The 12,662-nt window shown below is 44.5% G+C and overlaps 1 protein-coding gene across 1 annotated transcript in view; it reads right to left on the bottom strand.

Moving 5' to 3' along the window:
• The window catches only part of LOC123376106 (cytochrome P450 4B1-like), a 33,106-nt gene extending 27,795 nt beyond the window's left edge, over positions 1 to 5,311 (bottom strand). The window contains exon 1 of the mRNA XM_045027850.1: positions 5,043 to 5,311. Within this exon, the coding sequence (XP_044883785.1) occupies positions 5,043 to 5,252 (210 nt within the window). The 5' untranslated portion in view covers positions 5,253 to 5,311. The remainder of the gene's footprint in view (positions 1 to 5,042) is intronic.
• Positions 5,312 to 12,662: the final 7,351 nt, after the last annotated feature.

The following is a 12,662-nucleotide window of genomic DNA, read 5'->3' as shown; positions in this document are numbered from 1 at the left end:
TTGAATTAAGTATCCTAGGAGTTCATTGTATTAAAATGCAAATATATATGTATTATTATGGGATGGTATCTAACTTCTAGGGGAAGACAGGACTAATGTAAACTTTGGAAAGGGTTTTGTGCTTCAAAGAACTCTTAAAATAATGGGCCAAGAAAAGAATGAACTTTAAAAGAAAGGGAGACCCCAGGAAATCTCTAGGATGGGTGTGCAATGCATCTACTCTGGTTATGCAAGCTTCTTCCTGAGGGGAAACCCCCCTGTATGGCTGATTACCCATTCATGATCTCTTCAAAGATCCAAACTCAACAAAGGAGGGGCTCATAGATTCATGAGTATGCTTGTTCTGAAATAATAGCTGCTATGAACTTGTGACCCTTGGTGAGGTTTGAAGGACTGTTCACCAGCCAGAGATCTTGTTGGAGCTGGAGGTGATCTCTGGTAAAGCACACGTGTAAGTTCTTTTATTGTTTGTTTTAATATGTTTTCTCTGTAATGCTTATACCTTAAGAAAAAATGTGCTTGCTTTGAAAGAGCTGAGCGGTAACTTTTTATAATTGTGGCAATTACACGGTTTACTGGCTCTGAGGAGAAAAGTAAAGCAGAACTCCGCAGGCAGTCTGACTTTGCTGGGGAATTCATAGTGCAGGCAGTGAGCTTTTAAGCCTGAAAATACTCTTCTCAGAAGGGAGAGAGGTGTGTGTCTTTGCCCAAGAGAGGTGACTGCAGTGGAGCTGAGACCCTAGAGTTGGTGCCATGGAGGGACCATAGAGGGGGAATACAAGGGCAGTTTCCTTGAACTGTGGCAATCCCGTTTACTCTCTTTTAAAAAGTCTATCCATTGTCTCCTAATTCATTATACAACTGAATATTAACAACACTTTCAAATTTGATCTGTTTCCTTCAAGTCAATATCAAAATCAAAATCTATGCCAAGAGTTTTGACTTTGTTGTTCTCTCCCATTGATCTGAAAACATCATATAAGATGTACAAATTGTCCTCCTGGTGCAGTGTTGATTTACACCAGCAATGGAATCTTGCCCTGCCTGTGCACGTAGTTAGGATCATCAATTTAAAATTCCATCTCCTCCCACACTGTCTTGTGCTTCTTACACTTCATCCACACCTCTGCCCTGATAGCTCCGTCAGGCTCCACCGCTCACTCCCGAATCCTTCTCTTCTGCCAGGCCTGCATTCTTGGCACGAGCATCCAGCTAATGTTCCTTATGTACCATCCTCCTCTTTCTTAAAACTTCTGAAGTGTCACCTACTCCAGGAGGTGTTATTGCTACAAGAGTCAAACTCAGCTCTGCTTGGTCTCTGCTGTGTCAGCTTGTGCCATAAGATTTGATCCTGCTTCCTTAAGTCAGTGAGGAAAATCATTAGTTTTCATGGCGCAGATAAGGATAGGGATTATTATTCTACAGCACTGTGTGCTTTTATGGGGCTGTAAGAATAGGTGAATATCTAAATTACTAAATACTAGTAACGAATGACCTGTGCTGGTTGGGAACCTGCAATTCTGTTTTATGGGAAAATCTGTGAATTTTGTTCAGAATCAGAATGAAACACTGAATTTCAAAGTCTCCTGTAAAATGAAGAGTTGGGGGGGGGGAATCATTGGGGGGTCCATTGAAATTTCCCATTTCAATACAATCAAAATGGTATGTTTCAGTATAAATTTTATATTTTTACATTTTAGTTGATGCTTATGTTTTATATTCCATTTTACATGTTTTTACAAGTTTCCATTATTTTATAAAATAATATAAAAATGTAAATATATATAAATATTTTTAAAAATTCAAAACAAAAAAGCTGTTTTGAAATACATTCTTCATTTTTATTTTTTTCCTAGACAAAATGGAGTCAAAATCAATGTGTCTATGGAATGTTTAGATTGTAATGAATCAAATTTTGTGGTAGACCCATGTTCCATCTGAAAATTTTCAACCAGCTCTCTTAATGGCGTAGGCACATAGAAGACAAAAGTTAGGTGTCTGATCTTTGTCAAGTCCCCCCTTTTACCACCCATTTTTACTCAGTTGTACTTTTCAGCTGACTTTTAACTTGGGCGGCTACTGTGATTTCTGAGGCCCCTACACTGTTGATCATAGGTGTCGTAATAGTGAAATGAATTATTATTATTGCTCCCCCGTCTGCCTATCTCCACCTGTTGTAACCTCTTTGGGGCAGGAACTGTCTTTTTGTCATATGTGTGAACAATGCCTAGGACCATGGGATTCTGGTCCATGACTGGGACTCCTAGGTGCTACCCCTAGATTTATGATTAGTTGTTGTAACAGCAGGTCACCAGAGTCCAACACTCCAAATGTCTGAGGGTTCACTTTGTGCGACAGGGACCCCAACCTGCCATCTGTGGGACTCCTATGGCCATAGGCTGCAGCCCTTCCCAAGCTTCTGTTTTGTTTTGCAATGGGTACCTCTGGACCAGTTAACCCTGTTTTTCCCCATCCTCCCACCAGGGTAGGGTTTCACTCATCTCCTGGGATATTCATTCAGCACCAGTCCCCTACCAATGATGGTTCAATCCCAATTTTAATTATTTATACATGATACTGTTGAAATAATTAGAGGATGACACAGAGTGCCCTGGATGGAACAAAGTGCATTGGCCCTTAAGACGTGGCACTACCCTGATCCAGGTTTTACCTCTTAAAAATACCGGTGAACTTGAGGCAGGAGTGGAGTATGGGTGGGGCCACAGGCAGAAGAGGTGGGCTGGGGAGCTAGCCTCCCCAAGCAGCAGCTTCACCCACCGCCCATGACAGCAGGTAAGAGTGGGTTGGCTCCAGCACACCAACCACGCACTGCGGTCTCCGTAGGCAGGGGCCATATACACAGAGCCGAATGCGCCAGCGCCGCACAATCTGCGCGAGGGAGAGGGTACGAGGGTCTCTGTGGGGAACTGTGACTCTCCGCCACCGTGAGGCAGGCTGGGCATCTCGGTATCCTTTGCTGCCTCGTCCGCCCGCCCTCCCTCCCTCCCTCAGGCTGCCATCAGGCATAGAGGCACCAGTTTAATAATAGTGCGTAGGGCCCCATAAATCTTCAGGCCGGCCCTGGACCTAAAGGGGCATCCCTTGAGCAGACAGGGGTCATAGGTGGAGAGACCTGAAACTGTGCCAGCTGCTAGTGAAGATAAACTATCAGAGTGTGAAATAAAGAGAAGAAACAAAATGTAGAGCAATGACTGACACCACCCTGTGGTTTCAATCTATTTGAGCTAAGCAGGATCTCTTCCTGAGGGACAGATGCTCAGTTTTTGTTGTACAACACACTGGCAAGGAAACTGGCTACTCAGTTGCCATTCAGTGTAACTAACTCACTTGCGTAACACAACATTCCAGTTGCAGTAATGGCCCACAATTCACGGGTGAGTCATTTCGGCAATTCTCTTTGTATCAGTTCAAGCCCCCCAGGTCAAGTCCTTCCTACGCACGGTCAAGTGAGTTAGCAGAAGCGGCAGTGCAAAATGGCAAAGAACTTGCTGGGTTTTCTTTTTTATAAGCCCTGGCAGATTCAAGGAATCTAGCCTTGGCATTTTCAGACTATTGCAACACACCCCATGCTGCTTGATTGAGATTGCCAGGCCAGAGATTTGTGGGAAGAAGGACACAATACTTTGTTTACCATTTCATTTTTGTAGGAGGCTTCACACAAACCAAGTTCCCTATCCCTTACCTTATCTCCTGTGCTCCGCTCTGGTGGTAAGGGGGGGTAGAAAGCTGACATAAAAAGGCACCTGGGGATCCCAAGTCTCAGAGGCTGGCATAGACACCTTTATGCCACATGTTTCTGACCCCCTTGGATAGAATGTGTGCTGGGGTACACTGTGCTCCAATAATCCTTGGCCAATGGATGGTTCTTAGATGGCCCCAGACAGCCAGGCATATTACAGAGCAGCCCCAAGACTGCTCTAAATGACACCAGAGTCTGAAACAGTCCCCTACTGTCCCCAGGATTAGGGAAGGAGAGATGCAGAAAGGTGATGTGATGCCACCTTTCCGTCAACTCAGTGCCACTGATAATCCAATCCCCAAAGTGGCCAATCTCTTGAGGACTAAATTATGCATTCCTTACTCCCATTAGTAGTCTCACACTTACTCACATGAATAACCCTATTGACTTCAGTAAATATCTGACCTTCAGTGTCTGTAAGCTAAGAACACAAGCATAGATTTGGACCTTGTGTCTGCAAAGAAATTACTGAATGGGAAGCGTGCAAAACAAGTTAAATTGTTTTCTACTGAAAGTTTAACCAGAGTTTTCCTGTCTCAAATCCCTCTTGCCCCCATCTGATTGTTTCTTCTGTGGCTACTTAAATGGAAAGCACACACTGTATAATGTGTGCTACACAATGTTATGCATGAAACATAGATCTGAATATTAGCCTAGAGGCCAGGAAGGTGGAGTTGTTTCTCTATTTCTCTTTTACTTCATATGAGCACTGTCATTGCCATAATAGATCAGATCAATGGGTCCATCTAGTCCAGTATCTTGTCTCCAACAGTGGCCAATACTATCAGATGTAGAAGATGGTACAAAATACCCTGCTAAAAACAGTTATGGAATAACTTGCCCACAAAAATAGTTTGTTTTTTTTTGTTTTTCAAGCCCTCCTTAGCTACTGGTTGTCATATGTCTCGAAACACAAGAATTTATAACCCTTCCAAACTCCTGGAGTAACTTTTTTTTTTTTAAATCCATAACCAAATAACCCTAATACTTCAGCATTTATAGAGCATAAATGTCTTTAGAGCATTGTACCATTATCAATTTATCCTCTCAACATCCAGTGATCAATGTAAACATTATTATTCCTCCTTCACCATGAGTAGGCAAAAGATTAAGTGATTTCCTCACCCCTCCATTCTAGATAGCAACTTTATATCAGAGCTTGGATTCTATCTCAGGGGGTCCTGGCTCCCAGACCTCTAGGCGGGCTGTCTCTCTATAGAAGGAAGCTGCTTTTGGTTTTTCAATTTGAGCTTTAAGTCTTCACAACCACCTCTTTCCTTACCTCATGGACGTTGCCAAAAAACCAGTGGACTGGAGGGCCTGGAAAACTCTTCAGTGCTTTGTTCAGCTTCCTTCTCCACTGATACAGCTTGATTGCTTTCAGCACCATGTAAGTCAGACAAAGCACAGCGGGCAGGTAAAAGATTTGAGAGACATCCTTATTCAGCCAGCACCAAATAGCGGTTATCAGTCTCACCACCACAGAAGTCATCTTCCTGCTGTGTATGTCCTCTCCCCACCGGCAAATGCACCATCCAGTTCCTCTTTATAGGTGTTCCAGTTGGCAGACTGATCCAATGATATCCAAAGAGGTAATCACACAAGCAGCTGATCTGCTGCCAACTTTACCTGGGGGAAGGACCAGAAGAATGTGTTTAGGTGTTGCCCCGCTTAGAATTGCAACACCTTAAGTATTGCTCTGTTCAAAACTGCAGTGCTTCACTGACTGAGGTTCTTTCATTTATGACTCCACAATAAGAAGCCTGGGCTGGGACACTTGGGGCTGATGTTGTTTTGCTGCCTCCCAGATGCTAAAGTAAATGTTGTTATAGCAAGGATACAAGACCTCCTATCTCTACAGTGACAGCCCACACGGGAATGTGTCACTAGCCAACCGGAATCTGAGAACACTTCAACCTCCCTGGTCACTCAGTTACAGACTTAAAAGTCGCAATTCTCCAACAACAAAAACAGACTGCAATGAGAAACTGCAGAACTGGAATTAATTTGCAAACTGGACACCATTAAATTAAGCTCGAATAAAGACTGGGAGTGGATGGGTCATTAGACAAAGTAAAAACTATTTCTCAATGCTAATTTTCCCCCTATTATTACTCACGCCTTCTTGTCAACTGTTGGAAAAGGGCCATCCTGATTATCACTACTGATAATAGCCCACCTTAACTAGTCAGTCTCGTTACAGTTGGTATGGCAACTCCCATTTGTGTGTGTGTGTGTGTGTGTGTGTGTGTCTTCCTACTGAATCTTCCACTGCATGCATCCAATTAAGTGGGTTTTAACCCACACAAGCTTATGCCCAAATAAATGTTAGTCTCTAAGGTGCCACAAGGACTCCTCGTTCTTCTTGCTGATCCAGACTAACACAGCTACCACTCTGAAACCTCAAGAGAAGGTTAATGCATGGAGCATGTTATCCTACATCTGCCTGATCCTGAGTTTCTTACACTTTCATCTGAACCCTCTGGTCCTAACCACAGTTGGAGATGAGATACTGGACTAGCTGGACCATAGGTCTGATTTAGGCCATGTCTACACTTCCACTTATGCCGACAAAAAACACCCCTGGGCAACATAAGATTTGCTGGCATAAGTGCTCGTGTGCACAGCGCTATGTCAGTGGTTTTATTATGTCAAAGGGAGAGCTCTCTCCCATCAGCACAGAGCGGCTATGTGAGCGATCTTACAGCGATGCAGCTGTATCAGTACAGCTGTGCCACTGTAAGCTCGCTAGCACAAACATGACCTTAGTCTGAGAATTCTTTCTATTTCTTTGTGGACAATCTTCCCAGCGAGCTTGCCAGAGTCGAGCACTAGAGAAAATATCTGAATGATGATGTTGGAAACCATCCAACAATGTAACAGGCATCATTTTGGAATCAAAGATCATTGGAGTAACTCCTGCAGTCAGAGCCTGTTTGAACTGCATCATCTCCACACAAGTAAAATGAATGCCCACCTGCTAGATGGAGACTTAGCAAGGCTTGTTCGGTGGGCTTTAAGCAAAGTGCTTTTCACCTAACTCAGTTGATTTGGCTAATACTTCCAATACACAGCATAAGGCAGAAGATGGAGTTCTTCTAAAATAAGAGATGGAGGTTACCCGGTGGGTTAACATATTAAATTCCCTGCACATAAATGCAGAGACTGGGGAGGGAGCCGGCACAGCAAGATTCTAGCACTTTTGATCGGGCGGCTGGGATGATCCTCATCATTGAATGGACACTGGGGACAATCGCCATAAGCGCTATGTTGTTAATGTTTATTTTTATTTGGGACAGGGCATGTTGTCTTAGGCCTGGGCTACACTGGCGGGAGGGGGTCGAACTAAGATATGCAACTTCAGCTACGTGAATAGTGTAGCTGAAGTTGAAGTATCTTAGTTCAACTTACCTGGCCATCCTCACGGAGGTGAGTGGGCCGCCAAGGCTCCCCCGTTGACTGTGCTTACTCCTCCTGCTGAGGTGGAGTACAGGGATCAATTTTATTGCATATAGACGAGATGTGATAAATCGATCCCCGATACATCGAACACTACCCACCGATCCGGCAGGTAGTATAGACGTACCCTTTGTCTGTACTTGAACAGCAGCTAACACGGTGAGGTCATGGGGATCCTAGGCTCATCCTCAGTAATAATAATAATAATTAATAAACAGTTTTAATAATAGTAACTTCTATCCACCCATCTTTTTAAACCACATCCATCACTCCACACCTCAGCACCTCCCAAAATTATAAAGTGTGCACATAGAGATTAACTTCTCCCTCTTGTGCCTTCCTTTTCAGATAGCAAGGCTAGCAGAATGTTTGTTTTTTTGCCAGCACCACTGTAAAGGTCTGATCCTATTGCCGTTGCAGCTGATCAAAAGATTCCCATCATTTTCACTTGGAAGTTGAATTGGGCTCCAGGAGTCCAACATTTAGAGCTGGTGCTACAAAAATGGCAATAGGAGCCATCCAGTGGCAGGAGAGACCAACTTTTGGAGCGTATCTTCACTGCAGCGTGTTTGGCACTTGGTCTGAGCACCTGGATTTGCTCACTGTACAGTCCTACTTGCATTACTGTGTGCTCACCGCAGCTGCACTCATAGGCACCAACTTTTCCAGGAGCTGGTGGGTGCTCGGCCCTGCCCCGACTCCACCCCTGCCCCAAATCCCCGCCCCAGCCTCACCTCTTCCCCGAGCGTGTCGCGTTCCCTCTCTTCCCCCACTTCCCCTCCCAGCACTTGCTGCCATGAATCAGCTGTTTCATGGTGGGAAGAACTGGGAGGGAGGGGGGAGAAGTGGAGCTCAGCGCGCACTCAGGAGAGGAGGCAGAGCAGAGGTGAGCTCGGGGGTGGCAGGGAGGGGAGCTGCCAATGGGTGCAGAGCACTCACCAATTTTTCCCCGTGGGTGCTCCAGACCCGGAGCACCCACGGAGTCACAGCCTATGGCTGCACTCCCCTGCGTGTCACTGGGACTTCAGGTGTCACATCCCAGGGTTCTTTGTGCCACAGAAGCTGAGTCGCTCTGTGATTCCTTCCCAGCAAATTGTGAGAGAACTCATCTGTCCTTCTGGGCATGCACGGGGAACTGTGGGATGGATGATATCATCTGGGGCTCAATGAAAGAGGCGCATGATTGTAGAATTTGGGAAGTCCTAGATGCAACTAGAGCTGCAAACCTTAAACTAAACAGGGAGAAATGTGTTTTAGGGGCTACAGAACTGACTTTTGCTGGGGACATGATTTCCAGCAAAGGTGTAAAGCCTGATAAGAGGACGATTTCAGTCATTGAAATGATGCCATGTCCCCTGTCAAAGAAAGATGTCTAATGGTTCCTCTAACTATCTTGGCAAATTCATACATCATCTATCTGTCAAAACAGCAGCTTTGAGAAAACTCCTAGAAAATAAAAATGAATGGTACTGGAGTGCAGAGCAGGAGGACTCATGGGAAGATTTAAAACAGCTGCTACAAGAACCAGTGAAGTTCTATACACCAGGAAGGCCTACTAAGATCTCAGCAGATGCTTCACAGTCTGGGCTAGATGCAGTGATTTTACAAAGCAATGAGGGTTGTTCGCAACCAGTGGCATATGCACCTAAATCACTAGCTGAGGCAGAAACCAGATACGCACAGATTGAGAAGGGGCTTTTAGGAATATTGTTTGCCTGGGAAAGATTCAATCAGTATATTTATGGACAGACAGTGGAAGTTGAAATGGAACACAAGCTCTTGATAGCATTATTTAGCAAACCGCTGAATGACTGCACCTTAAGGATTCAAAGAATGATGATAAAGCTGCAAAAATCTGATTTGGTTGTGACCTACATATCTGGTAAATTCATGTTCACTGCAGATGCACTTTCCAGAGCAGTGGCTCCCATGAAATTAGGGAGGACTTTAGAGACAGGGCTGCAAGACTATGTAGATTTGATTGTAAAGTCAATTTCCATAGCTAACAGGAAACTGCAACAAATAAGAGAGCAAATGGAGAAAGCTGAATCATTGGGAATCCTTAAAGAAGTGATAATTAAAGGATGGCCTGAAGAAATAAGCAGTTGCTATCCAAGTATAAGAAACTTACTGTGATAGATGAGGTGATTTTCAAGAGCAGTAAGGTTGTAATTCCAACAAGCCTCCGAAAAGAAATGTTGCAGAAGATCCACGAGGGTCATTTGGGAATTCAGAAGTGCAAACAACGAGCACGCGTGGTGCTGTATTGGCCGCGGATCAATCACAACGTCGCTAATGTGGTAGGAAACTGCTTTCCATGTTTGAAATACAAGCCATGCCAACAGGCAGAGCCACTGAGACCTCATCCAGTTCCACAAAAAGGCCTTATGAGAAGATCGGCACTAACTTATTTACCTGCCAATCAAAGGATTATTTAATAGTCTCAGATTATTATTCTCCATATCCAGACATTTGCACACTGTCCAGTACTAATAGTAAATCAGTGATAGCCGGCATGAAGGGAATCTTCTCCAGACATGGAATTCCAAATGAAGTCTTTAGCAATAATGGGCCACAAGTTTCCAGTGCAGATTTTAGGCAATTTGCCATAGATTGGGATTTTCATCACAAAACATCAAGCACAAATTATCCCCAATCAAATGGATTTGCAGAAAGGTCTATACAGACAGTAAAGAATATTATGAAAAAGACTTTTGACAGTGATTTGTATAAAGCATTACAGGTGAGTCTTATCTCACACATTTAACATGCGTGAATTCAGCTTTGCGCGGTCGGCAAAAACCAAAAAAACACACACAAAAAAGAGAAATAACAATTTTAATACTGTACCTGTAATGCGGGTGATTCCACCCACCATTACACTCAATGTAATTTTGACTATACGCGATTTTCGCTTTACACACTGACAGTGGAATGTAACCCCAGCGTAAGGTGAGACTCGCCTGTACTGGTTTACTGAAGTACACCCCTGGAGGATGGCTTTTCTCCAGCTCAGATGTTAATGGGAAGAAGGATAACCTGCTGAAATCTCATAACAATGAAACCATACAGAAGCTGAAAGAAAATCAGAAGTGGAAGCAGAACTACTATTTTGACAAAACGGCCTGTGATCTCCCATCTCTTAACCCAGGTGACAGTGTGCCTGAGGGGATCACACCTCTAATACTTGGGGCCAAAGTAGTACCATTAAAGAACAGCTGCATCCAAGATTTTATGTAGTCCAGACAGAGCAGGGAGGACACACTTCAACATAATTGGAGGGATTTACAAATAATGCCAGAAAATTCCAATACGTTGACAGTAGATGTGGACTCTGGCATTTCTCATCTGACTGATCCTTTATCAATGCACAAAGGAGAAAATGTCAAGGAACAAGAGAACAACTCCAGACTCTAATGAAAGGCTGATCCAGAGAAGATAAGAGCGGGAGATTAAACATCCTGAAACACTCATAGAGACTTGCTAACTCGCCTGGAGAATGGGTATTTGAGGAAAGTGAGTGGTAAAGACTCACTCGAGAGTGATGTCTGGGTAACCACTCCTCTCTCATTAGGTTTATGGAAATATACTCCATGGGATGAGAATGTAATGCATGAGTTACTAGATAGAGTTAATTTGCCTTTCTTTAAGGGGGAAGATGCAGAGATATGTTCATAGATTATAATTTAGAGACGCTCCTTCATAAGGGACAGTATTATAAACACAGGAATTTGAAGAGGTGCCCTGTGGCAGGGGTTGGGAACACTCACTACAGAAGCTCTCCAGTTGGTTTTATTCCTTTTTCATTCACTGGTTCGTTATTTAATGAACCCCAAGATTGTTAGTCTCAGGTTTTCTTCTAATCAGTGGTGGATTAGCCACTGGGCCAACGGGGCTCATGCCCAGGGACCTCAGCCACTTGGGAGGCCCTGGAAAAATGGGCGCCCCCACACTCCAACCCGCTCCGCCTGCCTGGTGCTCCTGCCGGGAAGCTTGCCCAGCTCTGCCCACCCAGTGCTCCAGCGGGGGAAGCCCCCACGCCCTGACCTCGCTCCCTGGCAAGAGCCCCAGGCAGGAGGAGTGGTGCAAACCCCCGGGCCCCGGCCCCATTTCCCCAGCAGGAGTGTGTGTTTGTGTGGGGGGGGGGGGGAACTGCAGGCAGAAGGGATGGGGAGGTGCCCCCACTTCTTCTGTCTCAGGGTCCTACAAAAACTTAATCCACCTCTAATAAAGAAGGAAATCCCTCAGTGTTGTCTTAATCTCCTTCATAAGAGCCCAGTAATATCACATGGTCTCAGGAGTGGGGGGAAGAGAACACCAGACTGGAAATGGAACAGCTCAGAGCCCCAACAAAGTTCAAATGCAGCAGACCAGTGGAGCCACTGGGAAGGTAGATAACAAAAGATTTTCCTTAATATAGCTGTGTCAGAAGCGCTAGATGTACATAACAATCTGCAGGTAAGCCAAGAAGAGCAGGCTAGTTATGAGGCAGTGCTGCAAAAATCTGTGGCATACTGTGCTCCCAGAAGCAAGGAGACTTTTGAAAGATACAACTTTCATAGGAGAGCTCAAAAAGAGGGAGAAACTTTTGAAGAATTTGTGACTGGCTCGGCAGCCTGAGATCAATGGTGGAGAGCTCACAGGTTCTGTCATTAGAAAACTGATTGTTATGGGAAGCAGAGAAATAAAGCTCAGAAGGAGACTGCTGGAAGATCTAGGCTTGCATTTAGAGTGCTTAAAGCAGGGAGCTGACTCCATCTATTGCTGTATGTGAGCATTAAGTAAAGGGAAAAGACAATGTGGAAAGGATAGTGTTTGTAATTGTGCAAGGGCGAAGAGCACCCATCCTAGGGTTGCAAAAGTGTCAGACCCTGGGCCTTATACAGAGTGTGTTCTTTAGAGTGGGAGGGGATCACATATTGAGGACCAGTTCCAAGATGTCTTTAAGGGGACTGGAAAGCTCTCAACAGAATATAAGAGAGAGTGGACTGAGGCCAATAGTCCCATAATACACCCCCCGCTTAGGAGTGCACCTCTTTTCCCCAGGCAGAAGCTCAAAGAGGAACTGGACAAGTTAATTCCACTAGGCACCATAGAGAAAGTAGAACTGACAGAGTGGGTCCATTCTGTAGTAATGGTTGAAAAGAAAGATGGACCCCTTCACTTACATCTAGACACCCATAATAATATGGAAAAGTGGGAACATTTTCCTATATCTACAAGGGAAGAAATATTTTGAGAAGTGGTTGATGCCAAATATCTCCACACTAGATGCATCAGTTAGTTTTTGGCAGGTTCCCTTAGGAAAAAAATTAGTACCCATTTGTGCACTCGCCTTTGGGAGATACTGCTTTTGCGGGCTACCTTTGGGTTATATCCTGCACCTGAAGTGTTCCATAGAAAAGCACAACAAATATTTGGTGGTACTGAAAGTACCAAAGTA

Source organism: Mauremys mutica, chromosome 8, assembly GCF_020497125.1.
Source record: "Mauremys mutica isolate MM-2020 ecotype Southern chromosome 8, ASM2049712v1, whole genome shotgun sequence".
NCBI classification, from domain to species: Eukaryota; Metazoa; Chordata; order Testudines; family Geoemydidae; genus Mauremys; species Mauremys mutica.
Note: the sequence above shows the minus strand (reverse complement) of the source record. Positions and strands in the feature narration are given on the sequence as shown.